Here is a 27,334-nt window from a genome sequence, read left to right on the forward strand (position 1 = left end):
AAAAACAAGTCATGCCAACTGAACCTCATTTTTCTTCTTCTTTTCTTACAAGCTTGGTGGATCAGGGAAATGTTGTGGAGGTAGTGCATCTTGATTTCAGTAAGGCTTTAGAGATGAGATTCTTCTGGAGAATCTGGTAAAATGTGGGGTGGCTGAGGTTAACTGTTAGGTGTATTTGTAGCTGGTTGAGTGACTGAACCCAAAGAGTGCTCAGTCATGGTTCCTCATCGCCTTAGAAAAAGTGACAAGTACAGTGCTGCAGGGTTTTGTCCTGGACCCATTGTAGTCCAACATCTTTATAAATGACTTGGATGAAGGTGTTGAGGGGATGCTCATCAAATTGGCAGATGACACCAAACTGGGAGGGGTATCCTATTCCACAGAAGACTGAATTGGGCTTCAAGATGACGTCAACAGATTGGAGAACTGGGCGCCCAAACTAACAACATGAATTTCACTTAGACAGGAATAACCAGCTGCACTAATACATGATAGGGGTTGCCAGTAGTACATGTGAAAAGGATCTACGGGGTCTTAGTAGACCATCAGCTTAACATGAGTCTGTATTGTGATGCTGCAGCAAAAAAAGCTAATGTTGTTCTAGGCTGCATCAACAGAAGTACAGTGCCCCTATCAAGGGAAGTAATGGTGCCACTCTATTCTGCCTTGGTCAGACCCCACCTGGAGTACTGTAACTAATTCTAGGCATCACAGTTCAAGAAGGATATTGATAAGCTAGAACGTGTGCAGAGGAGGGCAACCAAGGTTATCAAGGGTCTGAAAACCAAGGCATATGAGGAATGGTTGAGGGAGCTGAGTATGTTTAGCCTGGATATGTTTAGCCTGCTTTCACTGTTTTGAAGTTAAATTAGTGCACTCTTGTTATATTTGTGTTTTAAACACTGAGGAGCACTTCTTCCACAAAAATGAGCATTAAGCCACAAGTGAAATAAAACACTTAAAGCAGACAGAGAATGGTTAAAACATACTTGCTAACATAGCTACCAACTATGATAGATCAAAGTCATGAAACATTTGACAGCAATAAATGTTTTTTAAAATCCATCTCATTTTTTATTGTAACATTAAAGTGCCTCAGGGATTAATGCTACAAAAGAAATTATATGAAAAATCCATGCTAAACATGAAAAATTAAATAAAAACATAACCAACTGCATCAAACCAAAACCACAGTTGAAGAAGAAAGCAGAGAGAAACCTTGAACATGTGACCATAATCTTTAGGAAAGATTCAAGAAATTACTTACCTTTTATAGATCATAACAAGATTAGCACAGGGCAGGTACAATTAAAAGCCAAGAGTCAAGGTAAAATGAATTGCTATACAATGATGAAGAGTTTCGAAGCCAACATGATAAGCTAACTCTTATGAAGAACATTTCAACTCACATTTAATACAGTACAGAGGACACGTGACATCAAAACAAATTTTTGCCACTGACAGAGAATAGTGATTTTGTTCAAGAGGAATAGTGGAAAGCTAACCCATAATCTATACAATTTATGGGGAAGCTTATAATTCATCTTCATAGAGACATGCAGTATGTGGAACCACCAGCAGAAAAGCAAATTAGTAGACATATACACACAGTGTTGACTAAGATATAGGAAAGGGTAATGGATTATCTAAGCTATAATGAAGGAAGCAAGAGAAGCAAAGCACAGCAGCAACTATGAAGTGAGAATTTTCTTTTAAATTTATGCATATTTAAGTCTGAACACAAAATATTATTCGTATAATATACCACAGGTTGTGGCTTTGCATAAATGCAGAGCTCTTATTGCCCTTCATACAATATTAAAGTTGGTGGCAAAAGAGCTATATTTTCATAAAGGTACAAAGTTCTTCTGCTGACGTTTTCATTGAGCACAGAACTAAACACCCTAAAATTTATCCCTGAAATATAAGATCTTAATTACTGTTTTCTTTTGTTTAAATGCTTCACTTGAATACAACTGGTATCTATTATTTTAGTAACATTCAAGTTTCATCCAATGTTGATATTTGGGATTACGTCTCTGACAAATACAATCTATGAGGCTTTGGATGTTACTGACACAGTGCCACCAGTAGAAGGTGTTCCTTATTCAGCTGGCAATTTGTTGTTTTGTAAAATTTTGAAGGGATTTCTACAGACATCTCTTGCCTACTTTCCAAAAATCACTTGACATTGTTTTTGTCATGTCCAAAGTAATTTGTAAGTTTGGAGACATACGAAAATACCTGAGGCATATAATAATATATCAAACACGGAGCAAGTTACTTGTAATAACAAAGATTAGTTTTGTGAACTGCAGTATAATACATTTTTATGTATCTTCAGAGATGGATAATAACTGACTGAGTGTACTATGTCAATTCAATATTAAAAGATATAAGTAGTCCCCCATATGATTTTTCTTTAGAAACCTTTCATCTCTTAAAATGAACATTCACTTCGGTCCCATCTCTTCCATAAATGTCTTTTGTGTGTGTACCATTGTCAGGATCCCTTAATCACTGAGGACTGAATCCAGTTGTGTCCTTGCATTCACAGAAAGGCTTTTGATCCAGTTGATCCGCAGTAACGGAAAAGGAGGGGAGGCAACTTTTGTGGCTTGCTCTTTTTCCTTGCAGCCCCCTGAAAATGTGGTGCAGAGGCTTGGGGGAGCCTTCCTAACAGCATGGGAGAGGTACAGGAGGCTGCAGGAGCAATTGGGGAAAATAACTTACCGTATTGGCCCGGATATAAGCCATACTTCCCCCCCAAATTCCGATTGTGAAAAGTTAAAGTGCGGCTTATATTTGTGACCTTACGGTATTGCTGCTGAAACAGCTGCCCACGAGGGCCGTTGGGGGTGCAGGACAATGGTGCCTGTCCCGACCGTGTCTCCTAAGCCTCCCCCGAGCTGCCGTAAGGAAGGGAGAATGGAGGGAGGCTGCCAGCAAAGCAGCGTGGCTCCCCCCACCCCGGAAGCGTGGGACAATGGTGCACAACCCGCCTACTGCTCCCAAGCCTCCCCTGACACTGGCTTATTTGTGGGTGTGTCTTATATTCAGGCCAATACAGTATCTCCTCTTCTATTACTGTATGCCTCTGCTAAATCAAAGACTCATCTGCAAATGGAAGGACTCTTGCGGAAGAGCACCATTAGAGGCATCCATGAAATCTTACAGAATTGTATGACCCTCATAATGTCTCCCCCCCTTTTTGCCGTTCATAGTTGATTAGCTGAATAAAACCTATAATTCAGAAGAATCTGCCTTCCTACTGACAACTTGCAGGCATACATATTGACCTGCATGTATTTTTAACATTAACTATATTACTTGATGTAGCTATTCTGCCTTAAAAATTCCCTTGAAAAGATATCAGAAAGGTTTTTATTTTTTATTTTTTTTAAAAATAAAACCCTCAACACATCACTGAGGTATAATGGCATGGATATGGGATAAGTTGTACTTAAAAAACATTATTGATCTTATTTTTAAAAGGCATTAATTGCCCCCTCCGCCTGCCAACCTAGCAGTTCGAAAGCACCCCCAGGTGCAAGTAGATAAATAGGGACCGCTTTCTAGCGGGAAGGTAAACGGTGTTTCTGTGTGCGGCTCTGGCTCGCCAGAGCAGCGATGTCACGCTGGCCACGTGACCCGGAAGTGTCTCCGGACAGCGCTGGCCCCTGGCCTCTTGAGTGAGATGGGCGCACAACCCCAGAGTCTGGCAAGAATGGCCTGTACGGGCAGGGGTACCTTTACCTTTACCTTTAATTGCCCCCTTAAAGACTATTTGCTTGAAGCAGGACTACACCTTTCCTTCATTATATTTGTATGCTTACCAAGCTAGTAACACAGGATTGAGGCTAATTTCATTTTAGTGTTAAATCGCATTGCTCCAAAGTAATCACCCACATATAATACGTTGATGGAAGAAGTGCTGTGACAGGAATACTGATTGTTTTTCAGCAGGAATATCAACTCAGGATCCATCAAAATACCAATAAAACAAACATAGAAGTTCAAACTTCTGGGGTTTTTTTTATATCTTAAAAGTACTTTATAGGCCAAACACATTGCATTAGAATGGGCCGGAACATTGTAGATTCCAGAATATTGATGTAATACGCTTCTGGCAACTTAATACGGTGGTGAAGGAGCTAGAATGATCTATTTCTACACATTTTCAGGGACAGGCCTGTGCTTTCCTACTAATAAAGTAAGAGTGATTGTAAGCACCATGTAAAAAAGATTTCAGAAAGTGAAAACGGTCAAACAAATTAATGCAAATTAATGCAGTTTCTAAAACCATGAAAGTTAACAAATACCTGCTTGATAGGTCACCTGTCAAAGTGGCCTAGGGAAGATTCACCCCTTCTGGATTCAGCCCTCTGGCTTGATCCATTTCCCCTCCTCTGGTTTAGAAACTAAAATTGAATTAATGCATGCTACACAATTACTGTATTTTTCCATGTATAAGGCTATATTTTTCCCTAAATTTTTGAGGTTTAAAATAAGGGGCCATCTTATACACAGATAGTGCATTTTCTTAATTTTGAGTCCCCAAAAATAGGGGGCGTCTTATACACGGGGGCATGTTATACACGGAAAAATACGGTATCTCCCTTTTTAGACTATAGTGGCCTCCCTTCCCTAAAAAGAAGAAGATAATTTATTGGAGGTGTATAATACTCTGCATTACTCTATCTTCTTGAACAGGAGAGGCCGACATACATTTTCTCCTTTTGTCACAACCTTAGGAGACTGACAGATATATATGTCCTACTTTCCTCCTATATCAATCATGTTCATGGAAGTGAGGCCTATTTTATTTCTCAAGCAGCTAGGGAAAGAAAATAGTAAACCATATTTCTCCTTGCTTCCATGTGCAGCCATACATCATGAATTCTTGTTTTGGTCCCATATAAAAAGTGTGTGTCCCCTGATTTCATCTAGATATGGTTATGTCTGAACTATCTATCAGGGAAGAAGAAGTTTTAATAGATATTGGTGATATGAAAAATGGATCCATGCTCAAAAACTTTAGGTAATATTTATTTTAAAGAAGTACCGGTAAGTCCTCTTGCCATTTTGGTAAAAAGAAAGAAAAATCACCAACAATAATTGCATATTAAGATTGATGCTCCAAAATCCAGTAAGAAATAATAGGTATCTAATATAGATCTATTTAACAATTAATTTTAGATTGAAACAGTGTCAGAGAGATTGCATGTGTTTATCCCAAATTATATTAACAGTTAACAGGCGTTATCTGGCAGTAGTCAGTGGTTGACTCATCTTAAATAAAAGCAGGCATAAAATTAATACCTCATTAATCCGAAGAAGGATCGGAATAGGGAAAAGAAACAAGATCATACAAATGTAAGTCTACAATACAGCACAATTAAGGGATGCCATAGACTGGAGAAATCGGGAAACTGATTTCTGGGCTGAGGGTGGCTAGATCTACAAAAATCCTGCTACATGAAATGAGCAAAGGTAAGGGTAAGGGTGGGATGTGGGTAAAACCTCAGTGCCTAGGACTTGCCGATCGTATGGTCGGCGGTTCGAATCCCCGCGGCGGGGTGAGCTCCCGTCTTTTGGTCCCAGCTCCTGCCCACCTAGCAGTTCGGAAGCACCCCTAAGTGCAAGTAGATAAATAGGTACCGCTTTATAGCGGGAAGGTAAACGGCGTTTCCGCGTGCTGCGCTGGTGCAGGCTTGCCAGAGCAGCTTCGTCACGCTGGCCACGTGACCCGGAAGTGTCTCCGGACAGTGCTGGCCCCCGGCCTCTTAAGCGACATGGGCGCCCAACCCTAGAGTCGGACACGACTGGCCCGTACGGGCAGGGGTACCTTTACCTTTAAGGGTAGTTATATGATGTAGGTGGAGAGGGTGTCTAATAACTTGGGTTGCAAAATGGCGTATAAATTGAATATTGCATTAAGTACAGCATTGCGAGATTACACTGATAAAGTTAAGAGTGCTTGTTTATTATTTTACAAGTTTGGCAGTTATTGTTGCTGAGTTTGGAGAAAGGTAGTAGAGCTCAGGTATTAAGAAGTTTGACTTAAAAGTGCACATGATGGGGGCTAAGAGAAGAATACTTCCATAATAAGTAGGCATGATTAGCAATATAGTATAATTTCCCATTGCCCAGGAAGCTAAAATAAATATACAATTATAGTGTTTTTATGTTCTTCTGAAAATACTAAGCAACATTTGAATTTAGAATGCAGAGGGACATAGGCTTTTCACAGCACTGGAAAGAATAAATGAATCACCCTAGTCCAATTCCCTGATCTAAGACTGGATATTCCACCAGATCACCAACAAAGTCCTGACCAATATTTTATATACACACCTTTCCCCAAAAGTAGTAAATATCTAAGTTAGGATGGAAATGAAAACAAAAAAGTAAGGTTGCCCATTTTAATTATATGTACTTGGGGGGATATTTTTCATTCTTAACTTGCATACTGTGCAGTAACTATGTCTAAAGTGTGGTGTCTAGGAATGGATTAACTGCTCAGTTTCTCAGTTTGAAATTCAATTCACATTTCCACATCAGTTTGCGATTTTTTTCATTAAATCCCCATGGAAAATTTATCAGAATTTTAGTGTTGATTTATGTCCCAAGACACTTTTGTTTGTAGTTTTGACTAATGTACAGATTTTTGCAAGCAAATTATAATGTATTTTTCTGTGCTATTCTCACCAATATATAATTTTTATTTTATCTCATAAAATTTATACAGTGCTTGATAGTAAAAAATCTCAAAGCGGTTCACAAAAAAGATAAAATAACAACATTGTCAATAAGAAGAATTAACAACAATAATTTAAGGCTTCCAAAAAGTTAAAATAACAATAAACTAAAAACAGATTAAAACTTGCATCAACTTTCTAAATATCTGGGTAGGCTTGTCTACAGAAAAATGTTTTTAGCAGGGGCCGAAAGGAATAACAGTGAAGGCACCTGCCTGATATCAATAGGCAGTTTCAAAGTGTAGGTATCGCAACACATTTTTATACACCTCTTTCCCTAGTATATGCGAGTTTCAAAGGATAGCTGTGTTTCAGTTTGTGTCTTATTTTGGAAAGTGTGAATTAGGTAGATTCTTGCTGAAACTGAAACAAAATCAAATTTCTTTCCCACCCCTACTGGTGTCCTGTAAGGCAAGAACAACTGAACCCCTGGATTTGTGTTACGTCTCAGGCAGGGAAGTCCTCAACAGAGGAGGGTGTCATGTCAAGGTCTGCAAGATCTCAAGGACCACCTCTCGCCATATGAACCAGCTTGGATCCTGTGATCTTCATTTGAGGCCCTTCTTTGTGTCCCTCCTCCATGAAGGTGGCAATACAAGAATGGGCCTTTTCTGCGGTGCCTCCCCTTATGTGGAATGCTCTCCCTAGGGAGACTCGCCTGATACCTTCATTACGTATTTTTAGGTGCCACACAAAACTATTTCTCTATAACCAGGCTTTGGGCTGATTAATATTCAACAGGCTTTTAAATATGTTTGCTTTTATTATGTATTTTGCATTCTCATTTTGTATTTATATGTTGTGAACCGCCATGTTATCTTTGGGTAAAGGGTGGTACACAAATTTAATAAATAAAAGAACAACAATAATAAAATAATGTCCCAGACAGGGAAGTCCTCATCAGGATAGGCCTAGAAGGGCCCAGGCTTGTACCTCTATCTGGAGGTAAAAAGAAGAAGAGTTTGGACTTGATATCTCACCTTTCACTTCCCTTAAGGAGTCTCAAAGCTGCTAACAATCTCCTTTCCCTTCCTCCCCCATAACAGACACTCTGTGAGGTGAGTGAGGCTAAGAGACTTCAGAGAAGTGTGACTGGCCCAAGGTCACCCAGCAGCTGCATGTGGAGGAACAGGGACCCAGTTCACCAGATGAGTCCACTGCTCTTAACCACTACACCACGCTGGCTGGGATCCTGTGATAAAGCAGAGGAGGGGTTGTCTATACTCAGGGTGAGTTCAGCCTCCATCACTGAGGCTGAATGGGTCCCACGTCCAAGGGGAAGGTGGTGCCTTAAACACCAGATGGAAACCCTAACCTCTCCTCTTGCCTGACCCTTTGTTGTGGAGCTGGACCTTGGACCAGTCCTGGATACAGCTTTGGTCACTTCTCCATTGGTATTGCTGCTGGCAAGTCTCCTATTTACTCAAAAGCCCAGAGAGAATAAGACAATTCTAAAATGTATTCATTGATGTGTGTTTTTCTCTTTTTAAATGTACCAAATAAGAAAATAAGAAAAAATCTGGGATTAAGGGGTTTTCTTAGGACAGTGGAGAGTGTGTATCCCATTGGGTAGTAGTGGCAGCACTCACCATTCTTCTGTTAGGAAATGCTCTATGGGGGCTGGAACAAAAAATGGGGAGTCGAGGAGGATCAGTTGGGGTGTGTGAGAAACATTCCTATTTTCATATGAGGAATGTTGGAGAGTGGGAGATTATGCCTTAAACAACTGCTCCCTCTGCTATTTTCACATAGGAAATGTGCGCAAGCAGTTCATGATGTGTCATGATGGTCTGTTATTCAAAGAAAAAAAGTTCCACTAGGCATGTCTAAATTCTTGGGGATGCCTAAGATAGATATCTGGATCTGTTACTGACATTAGATAAACAATAAAAATGTTTGGATAGACCTGAACTCTACAATAACCAATTACTATAAAATAAAAATATTGTTTATTAATGAGCTACCCCCTCTAGTGAAACTTGCAAGGGGTCATTTCTTAATTAAGCTATTAAAACTGCAATACTTGCCATCAAACCGAGACATGGTTCCAAGTAAACATGCCAAAGATTACATTGCATGATGACTGAACGAATTAAACGGAAAGCACAGAAAAAAGGATGACAAACTGCAAGGAGTTCTGCATAGGTTTTTAGAAAAGTAGAGGTGCCCTGTAATACAAAACTTCTTAAAACACTCAAATAACATTACTTGCAATTTGTCCCTATTAATGAAGAACTCCAAGCTGGGATATCTACATATCCTTTCAACAAAACCTTTTCATAAGCTCACTTTACACTGTACAGATATATGCTATCCCCTGCTTTAGGCATCAACCCCAACACCAAAGAATATTTAACAGATACTTAACATGCAATGATGAAAACCTAAAGCATCAAGTAAGCTTTTCTTGATGTAGATTGGGGTGGGGTGTGGCAGTTTGTTATGAGAGGCGTACGAGTTTGAATAAAGAAATAGAAAGTAAATGGAAAACGTTATTTTCTAGCCACTTCATCTGTGTATATGCTCAAGCACACATGCGTAGGAATTCTGCATTCTGGAAGAAAATAAACATTTCCCAAATGCTACTAAAAATCCTACTAAAGACTGATTGCAAGGTGTTTCCTGCTTGGCAGGGGGTTGGACTCGATGGCCCTTGTGGTCTCTTCCAACTCTATGATTCTATGATTATCTTCAGGCTTAAAAACGATCAAACCAACATAAAACTGTCAAGATGCTCTGAATTTCAAATGTGTCAAATATCAGCTTTCAAGCTAGTGTGGAAGCTAGTCAACTATTTTCATATCAACCATGTCAGGTATTTCTAAAGTCATAGTGACCTGAAGACAGAATCAGGATTCAAGATGACCTAAACAGATTGGAGAACCGAGCCAAAGCTAACAAAATGAATTTCAATAGGGACAAATGGTTCTAGACTGGGAGGAGACATGATAGCCATCTTCAGATATCCGAAGGGCTGTCACATGGTTGATGAAGCAAGTCCTACCGCAGGGTAGGACCTGAACCAACAGCTTCAAGTTACAAGAAAGGAGATTCCGACTAAACATCAGAAAGAACTTTCTGGCAGTAAGAGCTGTTTGACAGTGGAATGGACTCCCTTGGGAGGTGGTGGACTCTCCTTCCTTGGAGGTTTTAAGCAGAGGTTGGAGAGTCCTGCATCACAGGGGTTGAACTAGATGACCCTTGGGGTCCCTTCCAACTCTATACTTCTGGCTTTCTAATCAATATGGAAATATCTTGATTGATTTCAGATATACTTCATGACCCCTTTTTGAAAATGACTCATTTTACTTTCAACTTCTCCAACAATATAAACTGATACCAGAAAAAAATAAAAATAAAAACTGATTTCATGGTGTACATTTATGTTTTATTTTCAATCTGAAGGCTCTTGGTGGCTGTGAACATTTTATTGCTTTTTTTCAAGCCAGAAACTTTTAAAAGATGTATACAAAATACCGAATTAAAAAGTCAACTTTATTCATGATGCCCCCCCCTCGTGTCTTTACCTGCCAATAGTTGATATCGTGGCACTGTGGGTTAAACCACTGAGCCTAGGACTTGCCGATCAGAAGGTCGGCGGTTCGAATCCCCGCGACGGGGTGAGCTCCTGTTGCTCGGTCCCTGCTCCTGCCAACCTAGCAGTTCGAAAGCACGTCAAAGTGCAAGTAGATAAATAGGTACCGCTCCGGCGGGAAGGTAAACGGCGTTTCTGTGCGCTGCTCTGGTTCACCAGAAGCGGCTTAGTCATGCTGGTCACATGACCTGGAAACTGTACTCCAACTCCCTTGGCCAGTAAAGCGAGATGAGCGCCGCAACCCCAGAGTCGGTCACGACTCGACCTAATGGTCAGGGGTCCCTTTACCTTTTAGCTGATATTATTTCTTTGCATATTGTGCCTTCTTTTCTTTTGGGGTAACATAACCCACTTTTTAAATAGTAACATCCTCTATCACAACAGGCATTTTGAAATAGTGCCAAATAAAAGAGAAAGCTATAAAATATTAGTTGTTCTTCTCCATGATAATCATTGTCTTTAAACAAATGCAAACTTTTGATATAAAAGCTTATTTGTCTTGAATTTTCCTAACTTTTTAGCCTTTCAGATAGCATTATCATTTGTATAAAATAGAAAAGGCTGACTTAAAAAAACCAAATCCACTTCTACAAGCAATATATGTTCTGGTTCTAGTCTTATTGCAGGAATTTTACAAACAGTTTTTTCCTCCTTGTTCTGTGAGAGGCAACAAAGCACTGCAGGGGATATTCAGATCATTCACATTTATTTTTTCATTGTACAAAATTGCATTGGAAACTGAAGGATATTGTTACTGAAGTATATTGAAATGATATAGTTTTGGCAGATATATATTTGACTGCTGCTGTGCCTTCCACAAGCAAACTGAAAGGCTTCCTTCATTATTTTGTTTCAGCATTTTTCAAACATAGCGCATGCAAGAAGCCAGAAAGAGATGGATAGAATCACAGGAAAGGGAAAGCTGAAGGTGACAGTAAATGGCTGTGATACAAAGGCAGATATATATATTAAAAAAAATGTGTCCACTGAAAACTATCTATGGGGAGTTTCATAAATAAGCAGTGTGGACCATCCAGTTACATACCAATTATAGGCAACACTGTATAAAATACAGAGCTGAAGGCCAAGTAATTTTATACATGAGTGCAGCTAATGTGATCTAATATTTTAAGTGAGAAAATTTTAATGAAATGTCATTAAAAAAAGAATAGATATATCTATGACCAAAAGAGCTACACTTAATTATGATTGCATGTTTAATAAAGTGTGTATTAAAAGTCTCCTTGACAAGAATTATACATAAGAGAATATTCATCAAAGGGTCAACCTTTCTCAGAGATTACTAAATTCTACCATAGCTAATAATAAAAGTCAATATAGAGTGTCATAATATAGCCATAGGTCCTGCATACTAGGAAAAGCAGAACTTTAATGGTCCAGGACTGACTTGGTGGCATATTGAAAGTGTAACCCTATTTAATGCAAGTAATCTATAACAGTTTGAGATTATGAAACATTTTAGTGGAGTTAACTACTAGATATTTCTATATACAACAAATCAATTAAGCTACAACACAGCTTGGTTGCAGCTATTCAGTAACAGTTTATTTTCTTTTGGAAAAGGCTTCAGAATCCTTCCAAATTGTCTGTCTCCCTTGCATCGTCAGAACTAAATTTCTAAATCAAAGTTTTCTGCATACTAGAACTAATCTCTTCCAAAGCTGTGTGTGTGCTGCTCAGATGCACTGCAACAGAAATTTATCTTACATATCAAAATTACGAATCCATACAATAGAGCTTGCTGTTGCTTTTGTTTTGATATAGGGTGGTATTTAACAATATGTATATACCACTCAATTGTAGGAAAACCTTTAAGTAGTTTACAAAACTATAAAACACTGAAATTCTCAAAGATAGTTAAAACTGGTATGTAAAAACATTCTAAATATGATTAAAATCAATAGTAGCCCAAAAGTGATAAAACACATGTAACTTCTACATGCCTGGATAGCCTTGCTTGAACAAAATATGTATTTAGCAGGCACTGAAAAAATACAGCAAAGGCCCCTGTCGGATGTCAATAGGCAGGGAAATCCAAACTATAGGTGCTATGGCACCAGTAATAGTGGCAGTTTCACAGATCAATGTAGTTAAGTGGATACATATGGGGTAAGGTGATCCCACAAGTCAACTGGTCTCAATTTATACACAAATAGTAACATTTTGAACTTGGCCAAGTAGGAAATGGGCAATCAGAGCAGATGTCTGAGCCTAGATGTTATATTCAGACAGAGTCTCACTCTCATCAGCAATCATGCTTCAGTATTCTGCATTAATGGCAGCTTCTGGATCAAGCACAAGGGAAACCCCACACATAGTGCATTGCAATAATCCAGTCTTGAAGTCATCAATGCTACTCTTACTCAGGACTCAACACTAACTCAATTTAGAGTAGACTTATTGAAGCTCATGGGCATGACTTAAGTTTATTGATTTCAATGAACAGGACTTAGTTGAATACAAACCTTAGTTTAGTAAAGCTGGAATTCAATGCAGTGCGAAGTGGGGTATGTACGCAGGGAACAACCAGGGCACAGTGTGTGGTGTGTGTGTGTGTGTGCCAGAGGGGCCGTGTCTCTGGGCATGGATTTTTGAGGGGGCCCAAAGCAGGTGCGCGCACACACACAGCACTGGAGGAACCAGCACTCGTGGAGAGGAGCACTAGGCAGGGCCATGCTGGGGGCACTGGTGTGGGGGGTATCTGCTTTGCACTCACCAAGTGCCACATCAGCTGGCAGGGCTTCCCCCGTGTGGGTGGGCAGGGCTGGGATGCCTCAACAGGCTCCTCCACCCTATGTGCCCTGCCCTCCAGCACACGTGTGCCCGCCCCGGGCACTGTGAGCTCACTCATGCCACTGGGAAACAAGATTTGCTTGTGCAACAAGACTCTCCCCTTCTTCACCAACCCTCCAGAGCAGATTTGGGGACGCACAGGCAGCAGAGGCGATCTCATAGTGCAAGAGGACTTCATTTCATGCATGCGTCAACTTAGTTGGTGTCCTTGGTCTCTGAAGGAAATATTGGGGCCTGCACAGAAGCCAGTGCAAGGGGTCCTGCTAGCACTGTAGGGCTTCCCCCCTCTCCTCTTCTGTGCACCTCTTGTGCCTCCCCCAAATCTGCTCTGGAGGATCAGGAGAACCCCCAGAAAAACACGAAGGGAAAGAAGAGGGGGGCATCATTTTGCCTGGCAAGCATAAATCCTTGTGCTGATAGAACAATCAGAATAGTGTCATGTTGAATGCTTCCCTATAGCTATTATCTTGGTAGAGGCTCTTATTTCACTGAACATAAGGAACTGATAATCTATGGAAAGATCCCATAATAATACAGTGTCCTGTAACTATAATAGACACTCATTCTGTTAAACCCAAGTTGCTGTTGTTTCTTGGAAACAGTTCATTGTGGTTTCTTGCAATTTAAAGCTCTCATCCTTTTAATGACATGGGTGAAATTAACTTTCAACAAGCTTTAACAGCATTGAAAGTTTGCGATGCATTTACATGATGGAACAATTCCAAGAACATGAATATCCATCAGGATCAACTATAAAGGAAGACATGTAAAAGTGACTTTTTAAAATGCAAGAAAAAGAAGATGGAAAAAGGGGCATCTGCTAATGCAAGAATATGCATAGTTTCCCACAAACAATATTCACTAGAAAAACCAAAGAAACAACATACGCATCAGCAGATGTCCATACAGAACATACTATACTTTAATCAGTCACATAAACCCTGCAGACTAATAAATTTGTTTAAGGAATCAACAAAATGTATTAGGTTTATGTTCAGTTCAAAGAAGACATAAAACTCATATAACTAGACCTTTTGGAATATAGTCTTCTCAGGAGTTTCAGTTTTCCACGAAAACACATAGAGAGGTTCATTTTCCAAATGTCAGTAGTATAGTCCAACTGGTAGCCTTGCAGTCAGGGAAGGGCTTTTGACTCAGTAGATACCTCTGGTAATGGAACAAGGGGTGAGGCAATTTTTGCCCATTTTTTCTCCCCATGCAGCCTCCCCCGCCAAAATAAATATGCCCCAGAGAGCCGGGGGACCCTCCAGAACAGGGTAGAAGAAGGCTACAAGGGGAAATAAGGGGAAAAGAAAAGCAACATCCCAAGCATCTTTCCCTCTTCTGTTGGCAGAAGTGTCTACTAGATCAGAAGCCCTCTTATGAGTGCAAGATTTGAAAGATGACAGGATGAACTCAGGTCTTCTGTATATCATGCCTAACATGTGCAAGTGCTTCATAGTGGCCAACCAAATGCCAGGGGGTGCAACTATGCAGGTGATTAAGATTATGGTCTTCCTGTTTGTCTCCAGTAGCGGGTGTTCAGATAAGCACATCAACTAAAGCAACAGTTGCCACTGCTCATCATAGTGATCCTAGCTAAGTCAAGACTAAACCTGTATATGTCTCCCCATGTATAAACAAGGAAAAAATGTTTTCAACTTCTAATATTTACTTTGGGTCCTAGTAAGGGGCAGGAAAAAATGAAGCTCAGGGTGAAATGGCTCAGGGTTGTTCTAGGGAATAAAAAGCTGACTTGATAATAACAGAGCTTGCCAAAATATTGAGTGGTCTCATTAGTCCATATCCCATTCCATCAACCCAAGTAATAAGGCTAACTAAGTTTATGTAGCTGCTTGTTTGGAACTGACAGGGAAACATGACAATAAACATCGGGCCAACTTAAGAAACAAACAAAGCAAGCCTAATTGGGGTGGGGATGGGGTGGGGGAGATAGAACCTTGTTCCTCAAGTTCTCATATCATCTTATTTTGAAGATAAAGGTACTAATGGCTTCTGTGTTTTTAATATGGAGCGACTGCATGTATTTTTACGGGGGGGGGGGGAGGAGGAAAGCCACATGCATTTAAAGTTCAGGAAAGCCGTGGTAAAAAAAACGGCCCTAATTCTAGCCCTTTCAATTGTACAATATAATGAAACAAACACTGAATATCAGATGTATTGTCACTTTAGTATATTTTTAAATGCGCACAGCAGTTCACATGGTTGGACAGGAGAGTTTCAGCACTACAGTGACTGGTCTTCTCATGTCAGTGCTGGGATTAGGCTATAAATCTCTGTAGCAGAACAGGGCAGATATATTGGTGCTTTCTTCATACACGACACAGTTGCTGTTTGTCAGGGGCATTCAGCTATTATGTGCACAATGTCCCGGGAACCCTTGAGCTGGTGCAACATCACACCTCTTAGTGAGCTAAGGGATTTTTTAAAAAAGAGTTTAGCATCATTTTCCAGGTACTGAACGCAGTTGCAGGGCTGCAAACTACAATCTGCATCATTTCTCTTGATAAAACTGACCTATCTCCAGACCGCATGGACTAGAGATAACCATTGACTTCTATGGAAGAAAAGTAAATCCAGCCAGCTATATTGGCTACACTGGTAGATACTTACCAAGCATTTGTAATTATATCTAGCATGATCCATTCCTTCCCATATATAAAGAGTTCTTCTAACTTTAAAAGGATCCCCACTGCAGTCTAATGAGTCCTCATCCAACTTAATAGGCATGCTGCTACTCTGCTGACTGTACTGCAACAGACCTGCCTATTCCAGGGTGGCTATCTAAAGAACTTTTAACTGAGTTAAGATTAAAAAAGGATGTCTACAAAAAATGGAAAAGGGGGGAAACCACCAAAGAGGAATTCAAACAAATAGCCAGCACGTGTAGACACAAAGTCAGAAAAGCTAAAGCACAGAATGAACTCAGGATTGCTAGAGAGGTTAAAAGCAACAAAAAAGGCTTTTATGGGTATGTTCGTAGCAAAAGGAAGAACAAAGAAACAGTGGGGTCACTCAGAGGAGAAGATGGTGAAATGCAAACAGGGGACACAGAAAGGGCTGAACTCCTCAATGCCTTCTTTGCCTCAGTCTTCTCCGATAAAGAAAACAATGCCCGACCTGAAGAATTTGGAGCAAATGATTCAGCAGAGGAAACACAGCCCAGAATAACTAAGGAGATAGTACAAGAATACTTGGCTAGTCTAGATGTATTCAAGTCTCCAGGGCCAGATGAACTGCATCCAAGAGTATTAAAAGAACTGGCAGATGTGATTTCAGAACCACTGGCAGTCATCTTTGAGAATTCCTGGAAAACAGGCGAAGTCCCGGCAGACTGGAGGAGGGCAAATGTCCCTATTTTCAAAAAGGGGGAAAGAGAGGACCCAAATAATTACCGCCCAGTCAGTCTGACATCAATACCAGGGAAGATTCTGGAGCAGATCATTAAGCAAACAGTCTGTGAGCACCTAGAAAGGAATGCTGTGATCACCAATAGTCAGCATGGATTTCTGAAAAATAAGTCATGTCAGACTAACCTGATCTCATTTTTTGACAGAATTACAAGCCTGGTAGATGAAGGGAACGCAGTGGATGTAGCCTACCTTGATTTCAGCAAGGCATTTGACAAGGTGCCCCATGATATTCTTGTAAAGAAGCTGGTAAAATGCGGTCTTGACTATGCTACCACTCAGTGGATTTCTAACTGGCTGACTGACCGAACCCAAAGGGTGCTCATCAATGGTTCCTCTTCATCCTGGAGAAGAATGACTAGTGGGGTGCCACAGGGTTCTGTCTTGGGCCTGGTCTTATTCAACATCTTTATCAACGACTTGGATGATGGACTCAAGGGCATCCTGATCAAATTTGCAGATGACACCAAACTGGGAGGGGTGGCTAACACCCCAGAGGACAGGATCACACTTCAAAACGACCTTGACAGATTAGAGAACTGGGCCAAAACAAACAAGATGAATTTTAACAGGGAGAAATGTAAAGTATTGCACTTGGGCAAAAAAAATGAGAGGCACAAATACAAGATGGGTGACACCTGGCTTGAGAGCACTACATGTGAAAAGGATCTAGGAGTCTTGGTTGACCACAAACTTGACATGAGCCAACAGTGTGACACGGCAGCTAAAAAAGCCAATGCAATTCTGGGCTGCATCAATAGGAGTATAGCATCTAGATCAAGGGAAGTAATAGTGCCACTGTATTCTGCTCTGGTCAGACCTCACCTGGAGTACTGTGTCCAGTTCTGGGCACCACAGTTCAAGAAGGACACTGACAAACTGGAATGTGTCCAGAGGAGGGCAACCAAAATGGTCAAAGGCCTGGAAACGATGCCTTATGAGGAACGGCTAAGGGAGCTGGGCATGTTTAGCCTGGAGAAGAGGAGGCTAAGGGGTGATATGATAGCCATGTTCAAATATATAAAAGGATGTCACATAGAGGAGGGAGAAAGGTTGTTTTCTGCTGCTCCAGAGAAGCGGACACGGAGCAATGGATCCAAACTACAAGAAAGAAGATTCCACCTAAACATTAGGAAGAACTTCCTGACAGTAAGAGCTGTTCGACAGTGGAATTTGCTGCCAAGGAGTGTGGTGGAGTCTCCTTCTTTGGAGGTCTTTAAGCAGAGGCTTGACAACCATATGTCAGGAGTGCTCTGATGGTGCTTCCTGCTTGGCAGGGGGTTGGACTCGATGGCCCTTGTGGTCTCTTCCAACTCTATGATTCTATGATTCCTTATAATGCGAGTTCCTTCAACACCTTACTTAGTTCTCCAGTAATCTGATCTTCTCCAGACCTCTGGTGTGCAGCCTACTTCCACAAAGAGCATGAGTAAGTGAACATGAGTATATGTACAGAGCAGGTCAGTGGATGACTAAGGTATGGGAAGGTCTCGTTTATTGGGAAGTAGCCACATGTTTTGCCTACCACAGCAGCACCACACCTGGATAGAGGTGGGAAGGAAGGGCTGAAAATAATGCCTATGGGGAGTTCTTCTATGTCTGTCTGTGGAAAGTCTCTGTAAGCACAGGAGGGAGGCTGGCTGTATGCATTTTCTATATAACAGTTATGTTCTGATGTTTGAATAGCAAAGGATGCATAGTAATTTGTTAGTAGACATCTGCATAGGATAGAACAGGGGTTGCAATCTTTTTTGGGCCAGTGGGCACATTGGCAGTTTTGAGAATGTGCCGTAGGCACCAGTCACAAAATGGCGGCTGTGGGGTGTGCGGCATAAGACAAAATGGTTGCAACATCTAAAAGAGCAGAAATCACGAAATAATGCAGGCATGTCCCCTCCGCCTCCCCAAAATGGAAAAAAGGCACCTAAACCAGCCGAACGCTCACAGAGAAGCTCTTTGCACCTTTCATCTGCTCAGGACAGAAGGAAGGGTGAGTGTCCAGTTTTGCCATCTAATAAAATGGGGGCATGTTTAAGAGATGTGTTCAAGGGAGGAGAGGCTGAGCTAGTAGTGCAGATGGGAACTGAGCAGGAAAAGCAAACAATCTCTCATGCATTGGGAATCTTTGAGGGGATATTTACGGAGACTTTCCATGGGAACCACAGGAGGCATTAGTACAACACAGAGGTGCTGCATTGGCAGTCTCTGGGATAGATATTACACCTAAAATATCTTACAGTGCTTTCTTAAAGGAACAGATACTACATCATAAATCCTGTTTCAAAGAGATTTATCAGATGTATTTGATTTGTGTTTCTGAATATTTCCCATTATAGAGAAACTTTGTCCAATATTTGCAAGCATTCTATTTCAAAAAAAGAAGAATTAAGGGAACGCATTGCTGGATGAAACAACAAGCAATTCTACCACTATCCCTGAACACACAGGGACAGTTTGTGTGCATATGATTTTAATGTGACTATATTCAGTATTAAATCTGTATATCCTCAAAGTAATTCATATATAAAAAGGTAACTATTAATCTGAAGGAACTTTTTAATTTCTGGATGGCCTTGTTATCATCAGAGTTCTTGAACTTGTGGAAGGAACATTTTTAAAAAGCTGTAGAGCATGTTATATTTATGTGTAGTAATTACACAGCATAATCATAGATTATCAAATGTGTCTCCCATTAAAGGTATAGTGCTATGCAGTAAGTGTTGGCATTTACACCAGGGTGATTTCAAACTGCTATGGTGGTATTAAACCATGCTGGACATGGTTGCAGGTTATCATGCAGAACCAATCGCACAAACTGATTTTTCCTCACTTGTGTATGGTGCAAGACCAAATAAAATAAAATAAAATAAAGGGTGATGAGTGACAATTTTGACTGTGACAGATCACGTGCAAAATATACCTCAGAAACACTATAGGTGGATGAGCACGAAGGGAGCCGAGCCTGGTTGTGCAGTGGGGAAAAGAAAACATTGTTAAAAAAGAAATGATGGCACAGTAGGTCTTAGAAGGTTTTCTGTTTAGGTGGTTCCAGCACTGAGACATTAGCAGGGGGTTCATTTCATTCCCAAAACCAGATTTTTCATACACATTTTTTTTAATAGATTAGGCCATTTAAGGTGGAAACTCTAAAATACAAGTACTTTAAAACTGAACTTACATCTTACTTTATTTCCTAATAAGAAGCACCCTCTGGGATGACTGATTATCTTGATTTCAGAAATCCATAATTGTCAACTTTTAAAAAAGCTATATACATACAAAAGAACTTGAAGATTTATATGGGCAAATATTCCAGGTTTACTATTATTTAAATTCTACAGCCTAATCATAAGCATATTTACACAAGAGTAAATTTAACTGATTTGGGGGATCTGTTTTTGGATTGTAGCCTTAATGTATTCATGATCTACCCCACAGGTTCCCTATCCCCAGTTTCAGGGGATCAATTGATTGAGACAGTCTTAACTGGCAAGGGAAAATGTTCATCTGTGGGAATGTGTGCTAAGGACATACTAAACTTCATGCTGGAGTGGGAATTGGGAGGCATGGTGGCACTGATCCATTCTGGAGTAGCTAGGCTTGCCATATGTCAGGAAAATTCCTTACATGTCCTGGTTTTCTGGTGTAAAAATGGCATGGGGGGATTTTGCCGAACTGGCAAAATGTCAGGGAAAACCAGGATGTATGGCAACGCGATGGAAAAAGCAGTGGAAAAACTAAAAACCACTATTCTTGCATTCTGTTTCTCCCCAAAAGCTCTACAATTTTGTGGGTGTCAGGAATTTTCCTTTTTGAAATATGGCAAGCCTAGGAGTGGCAGGTCCAGAAGTGGCACTGTGAGACTAAGGTTCTGCTCCATACTACAGGAGAACTGTGATGAAAATCTCCCTTTCACTTTAGGGTATAATTTGTACCTCATGAAATTGCAAGGTGTGTATGTGTCTGTCAGTTTTGCAAGGGAGGGTAGATTCAAAATATTTATGGGGGTAAGAGGCTTTGCAGTATTTGAGGCAGCAGTTACTTTCTTAAGCTTTTCTTCCTTAAACAGAAAAAGAATGTCATTGCTTGAAGTGGCAACACAGCTCCAATCATCAGCCCACTGCCTTCTTGTGTTCTACACAATACCCAAATGTAAATGATACTATGTCATGACATGGTCTTGTTCCATGGCCATTGTTGGCCAAGTCATCTTTTTATAAAAACAAACAAACAACCACAATGATGCCCTGGGTGTGGTGCTGTCTCATGACACAGGCAGTGCCATTCCTGTTCAGACATTCTGTGCTTTTCACCATAACCCTGAAATTTCCAAAAACCATGAAACTGAATTTGCATCTATTGCAATGGTTACTCAATTTCCAGGCTCAGATTAAAGCACTAGCACTTACTTGTAAAGCTGTGAATGGTTTAAGACTAGGTTCTTTGATGGACTACCTACACCTATAATAACTTGCCTGGGCCTTAAGGCTGGCTACAGATTTCCTCTGGCCTGCCACTATGATAAATAAACCTGGTGGGTACCAGGAATAGGCCCTTCTCAATTGTGGCCCCCCAGTTGTGGAATGCCATACTCTAAGAACTCAGGCTGCTGCAATCTCTTAGGGGACCCTAAATATATTTTTATTTCATCAAGTTTTTAACTGATGACTCCTTATACCATATATAATTTTATGTGATATGGCTTTTATTACATGTAAGTTGTTCAATTATTTTGCCTTTAGAATTTTACTTGTAAGTTGTCTTCTGAGGAATTGCTCTAAAAGTTTAAGCAGGAATAAATAAAATAATAACTAAGAGTGGTATCTAACATTAGTCACACTCAGAAGATGTACAAAGAACTTAAGCCTGTTAACCACCCTGAGACGGGGTGATTAAATCAATTAAAATATTTTAGATGAGTGTCATTACATATATCCATTATATATAATAAAGCATATGCACACTGATATACATGGTGTTATGACATTAAATGGTTCTGGCTATCATTCTTATGCTATGCCCTGAGAAAATATTTGACTTTGATTTCAGCATATGAAATTACTGGGGATACTGAACCCAGTAACCCTGAGAAATAAGAATAAACAGCACAAAAATGCTCAATTGTAAACCATGTGGTCAGTTTTCATATAGGCAGCTTATGCTGTGATATCAGAAGTTGTTTTAGGATAATATACTGCACAGGATAAGGAGGTAATCCAAAACAAATTTATTTTGATGAGTTCTCTTAGTTTGACTTGGTGCAAGTGTCTTTAATGATATCTGACAAGGCAGAGCTATTCTGGTTCCTTTATTCATATACACGTTTCAGCAAACTATGTTAATATATATGCTTATATATAAGCCTGTGGTGCGAAGAATCCTATATTATTTGTGTGGTCAAATTATTCTGTGGTCTCATTATGCTTAAGCTAAACTTGCCTTTTAAGTGTTAGAAAGTTATTCCTGCTGACATTAGCTACCATAAAAGTTTCCTTTGCCTCCGCTCATGCTAATATATTTTCATCATTTGAAAAACAACACTAAATTACTTTTCTCTATATACAACTAGAAAATGGAGTAACAGTTCAAAAGTTTACTGCATGACATGTCAGTAATCGTTAATCATATCTGTATGAAAGATAAGTTCCAAGATAAATCTGTCTCTCTTCTTCTTATGAACTCCCTTAGGAAAGCCTTTGTCTCACAGCCTGAGTGCCTGCACGCTTGCAATATGGGTATGATAATACTGACCTCCCTTACAGGGCCAGTATTACTTGAGGGTTTCAAGGCATGGTTTGAAGGAATATGGAGCAGTGGCCTTGCTTGAATCAAGGAGGTTGGGATCTGGTCAGTGCCTGGATGGGAGACTGCTTGGGAACCCCATGTCCACTGCCTTGAGTTCCAGACAGCATATAAATGTAAACAATAAGTAGGTAGATAGACAGGTAGAAAAATGGTGTCAGTTCAATCAGTGTAAAATGGCTACTAAATCAAACCAGAACCGAACTAGAGATAAGAATGGGGAAAAGCAAATAGTATTTGCCGCAATTCTTAATTGCTTCTGCCGATGAAGAACTAAATGTTCTTAAACTTGAGACATAATTGAGGGAACAGACAGTACCCCTAAATCCAGTCACTGAGAAACAGAGGCAGATGAAGACCTACTCCAATGGTGTCTTTAATTTACACCCTGCATCTTGTTCCATTAAATTAATTGCTGCAATTTATTCCAATGGATTTTTTAAAAACATGCTCATTATCCTAGACACTAAAGGGAGCACAGAGCTGGGGCAGGGCTTATACTGTTACTTTTTCCAACCATATGCATCTAATCTACTATATTCACCCCTATGTTTCCTAGTTTTCTACTTTTTATTAATTATTAATTATTATTAGATATTGATCATTAACAGCTGTCCTTTGGCAATGTTCAGGCAACATCTGGGCAATCTGATGGCAGTGTCAAGAACCTGGAGCACAGACTGAAGTGGAAAGAGCACAGTGACTCAGAAAAAGATCTTTAAAAAAAGCTCATATACAAAACCAATCTTGGGACCTGTGTATAATCCTTAAAATGTTTAAAAATATTATCATTCATTGCTTTATTAAGAACTTAATTTACACAAAACTATGGATACGTTTTTTTCTGTGATGTAAGAAGATTAACATTTAAAAAGGGTCCTTTAAATTTAATATTTTTGGCAATGTTTAGCATGTTTAAAAGGTTGACTTTTAAAAGTTTGAGACAGCCAAAATGTCCTTTTGGTTTATTAGTGAGGCGACTAATTAATGCAACAGATACAGCGTTTGAAACAATGCAAAGGTTCCACCTTAAATAGGCACAGAATTATGAATTACCTTAGCTTTCAATTTATTTGGGAGAGGCAGTAGCCAAAGCTATTAAACAAAATGCTTAAAATACCATATATCTATCCCACTGTACATCTGCAATAAATCCTTTTCCAAAACCAGGTTGGTATATATGACAATGAACTTCAACTCTCACCTACTTTTCCCCCTTTGCTTTTGTCTCAGATTATTTCAACGAATAAGTTATATTGTTGTTTTGTCATTGTATCATTGTTTGGTTGTATCACTGTGTGGTTTGAGCAGTGAGTCCATCTTCTTTTCCATCCATCCTCATAAGCAAAACATATGCTGCAAGTGCCATATGAAATCTGGCAGATGAACCCCAACCGCCACAAGATTATTCATGGCACCTGTGCTATTTTCTCTGTCCATAAAGTAACTCTCCTCAGCAACATTAAATATTGTAGTGTGAAAGAGAACAATTTTATGTTTCAATCTCAAACCATTTCATCAACATTTATGAGTAGTTTATGGTTTGCTTTTATACTACAACTTGAGAGAAAATTCAAACAATATCTGCCCAAACTCAGGATCACTATTCAATTTTCTGTCTATGTGTTGCAATTATTTTTGCAATTATTATTGCAAAAATGATGACATGGGAGAAATGGAGTTAAGAATTAGCCTTTCATTTTCTTCAGAGAATGAATGAATTCAAAATGGCAGGAAAAACCCACAAAGGTTGCTTCCACCCTAGCTCTTTTTCTGGAATTGGCATCATTATTACATGTAGTTTTAACAGAGAATCTAAACGATGCTGCATTTTCTGAGTTGATCTTTTAAAAAACAAGCAAGCAAGCAAACAAAACAATAGCAAAATATTGATATTCTGCATATTCTTTGACATTTGGGGAAAATAAAGTAGCACAATCTCCTTACATCTGACCATTGGGATTTGACTTCTATGTCGAGATGGTATATATTTGGTGATTTAAAAAACAACCACTTTCTGTCAATGACATTACTATTCTGGATCTTGAACCAAACTTGTGATCTATTAAACAATGCATCCACAACCTTGAAGACAATGGATGAAAAAGGGTATGTGGACATTACTGTAAAGTGGCAGATGTGCAATTCTTACTCCATTTTCAGAACTTGGTGCATTTTCCATGTTTTTATTGTAATGCTTAGTGTCAAACTAGAAGTGATATTTTTTCTTGTACTTTGCCCTGTGTGGTTGATTTTTATTTTTAAACTATCTAGTGCTCCTGCCACTGCTATTCCTAGACTTGGGGCCAAACTGCACATTACATGTAGTTGCTTAATCTCTTTGCTTCCTACTAACTGTACATGCAAGACCACATGCTCCAAGCTGCTGTCCCATCCATGAGGGGAAAAGCACCTAGAGGTTGTTTTTCACTAAACAAAACTTCGTGAAACTAAGTTTAGTTTAGTAAACCTCACTAACCAACTGCATGTAATATATAGCTTAGCTGCCAGAAATAACACTTTCTCCCCATGTTGTAAATCCGTAATGTTAGTGCAGTTCTAGAAGTTAAAAACAAAGAATTTCAAAGAAAGTGGTAAAAAAGCGAAGGTACAGATGATCTAAAAAGTGTTCATTTAAATGAGGACAGGGGAAGCTTTGGATCTTCAGATGTTGTTGGACTACAACTTCCATCATCCCTGACCGCTGGTGGAGGCTGATGGGAGTTGGAGTCAAACCATATTTGGAGTATCAAGGTTCCCCAGCCATGACTTAACCTGATGCCTGGGGTAGGAGTGGCCTTCCAGATGTTGTTGGTTTCCAACTTCTAGCAACCCCAGCCACCATTGTCAGTAGGCAGAAATGATGGGAACATTAGTCCAACAACCTGCAGGAGGATCACAAGTTAGCTACCCTAGCCTTGAAACTTGCTTTACAATTAGGAATGACTTCAGGTGATGGTTTAATTTTGGAAAGGATTTTTTGTTGTTGTTCAATGGAAAAGCCCAAAATTTACTTAATATTTAACGCATATTAGGGTTTTCTCTTAAATTAAACCCTGTGACATTATGCTAAATTTTCATGGATATTTGAATGAAACCCCAGCTAGAAAAAGAAACAGAAGAAGGGAAAAGAGAGAAAGGGAAAAAAGATGGGGATGAGAGGACAAACCAATCAGATTTGGTGTTACCAGCCAACGGAAGTTTTTTAAAAACAAATCACCGAGTGAAATCGTACATTTACTCGGAGAGAGCATCCTTTGACATTTCCTTCTAGGTGATCTCTGAGCTCCTCCAGCTTTCGATGGAGCTACATGTAAACATCAGAAAATGAATTGAAAATTATACCTATTCTCTTTTCATGTTTGTTGTTTCCGTTCTTTTTATAAAAAAGATAAGATCATAGCGCAACACATTTCTCACTGCCTTTGCAATACATCAAACATTTTATCAACACAAATATATGCTCCATATAATCTGACAAGAAAAGCAACTCATTTGGTTAAATCAGCAATTATTTTTTCAACATGTAAAAGTTAGTTCAGTTAGTAAATACAGGTTATGTAGTGATCATTGCCTTTAGCAAACTTCCTAATTTTCAAGCATTGTTTGTAGCAAGGAGAGTGCTGAAATATTGTAGATTTTTTCAGTGGGTGCAGTACCAAATATAGGGTCTTCCATGCAATTTCTAAATGTTCATAGCTCATTCTGATGCCTAAATTGGCTACTGCTGAACGCTAACAGCAACAATTCTTATATTTAGTAGAGAAGTACAGAATTAAGAAATATAATGAAAGTATCAATAGGTTTTGAAAGATGACCTAAATTTCAAAAGACACGGGGTAAATGAACTTGGATCCAAGGATAAGTGAATGCATGGGATTTCACAGAAGGAAAGTTTACCACCTCCTCATTCTGCTGCAGTAGTCTGAACCTCTGAAAAAACTCTCCAATGTGGAGCATGGGGCTGCTGGATGGGATCATCTCAAAACCAGGCAGACACACCTTTAATGAATGCCTGGTTTGAGGCTGCCCTCCCTCCCTCCCTTGGAAGGGCCTGGGGAGGAGCAGTTGGCTGTGGTGGGGCGGGAATAGCAAAAGTTCCTTCTAAGAGCTTCCTTGTTTTCACTGATCTTAGGATCCAATCCACTGAATTCAAAACCCAAGGTGCTGCATTTATTCAAGTATAAACTTACAAATCTTGCATACAAGTTTGCGGTAAGGATAGATCTTTTTTCTTGGAATACAATTTGAAAGCTGGATTCACAGTTAATTATGTACATATATTTTCAATGGCTATTTTTATTTTCCATTAAACGTGGACTGAAACTTGTTCTGTCCACTGCAGCAAAAGTATCCAACAATGCAAAGTATATCTTCGACTGCACCACAACCATAAATTAAAAGGGGGGGGGGAATCAGCCTCACAGAAAGACAGTGAGGAATGTTGTAGTTGCCTTTCAGCATCATTGGCATAAGCGTAATAGCAACTTTTCCCTTTTTTTCCATTATGAAATCAATGGTATGGAATTGAATATGGGAAATAGGTGCATAATTACACTTTTCCCTTCCCCCTGTTTATGCTCAGTGCAACAACACTTTCACACGGAGCAGCTGTATAGAGCGGTATTAAGAGAAAAGAGAGGATGGCTTGTCCTGGAATAAAGGTGATACACACGCACACACACAAACACAAAATATATTTTTGAAAAAAATTGAGAAGGCAGGATTGGCAAGGAGAGTGCAGAAAAAAAGAAAGAAAATTAGTGCTTCATGTGGTGCAAAAAAAAAAAACTGAAGTGAGAAGTGAAATAGTGCAAGGATTAAAAACGAGAGGCCACAATTATTGCTAAATATTAACAAGGTAACCTATGCCATGCCATGGGTTCAAAACATGTTGATAAACTGGATTTTTAGATGTGTTTTTTAAATAA

At 39.6% G+C, this 27,334-nt stretch overlaps 1 protein-coding gene across 20 annotated transcripts in view; it reads right to left on the reverse strand.

The window, feature by feature from the left end:
- The window catches only part of GPHN (gephyrin), a 234,953-nt gene that overhangs the window by 41,870 nt on the left and 165,749 nt on the right, over positions 1–27,334 (reverse strand). For 6 of the 20 annotated variants that reach the window (XM_053385637.1, XM_053385662.1, XM_053385600.1 and 3 more), the window contains 2 exons: positions 25,639–25,710; positions 19,522–19,563 (listed from right to left, as the gene is read on the reverse strand). The exons of 8 other annotated variants lie outside the window; for them this stretch is intronic. In XM_053385637.1, coding sequence (XP_053241612.1) covers positions 19,522–19,563; positions 25,639–25,710 — 114 coding nt within the window. The remainder of the gene's footprint in view (positions 1–19,521; positions 19,564–25,638; positions 25,711–27,334) is intronic. 6 more of the 20 variants (XM_053385629.1, XM_053385698.1, XM_053385653.1 and 3 more) reach the window with 1 other exon arrangement.

The sequence above is a fragment of the Podarcis raffonei genome, chromosome 1 (assembly GCF_027172205.1).
Source record: "Podarcis raffonei isolate rPodRaf1 chromosome 1, rPodRaf1.pri, whole genome shotgun sequence".
Lineage (NCBI taxonomy): Eukaryota > Metazoa > Chordata > Lepidosauria > Squamata > Lacertidae > Podarcis > Podarcis raffonei.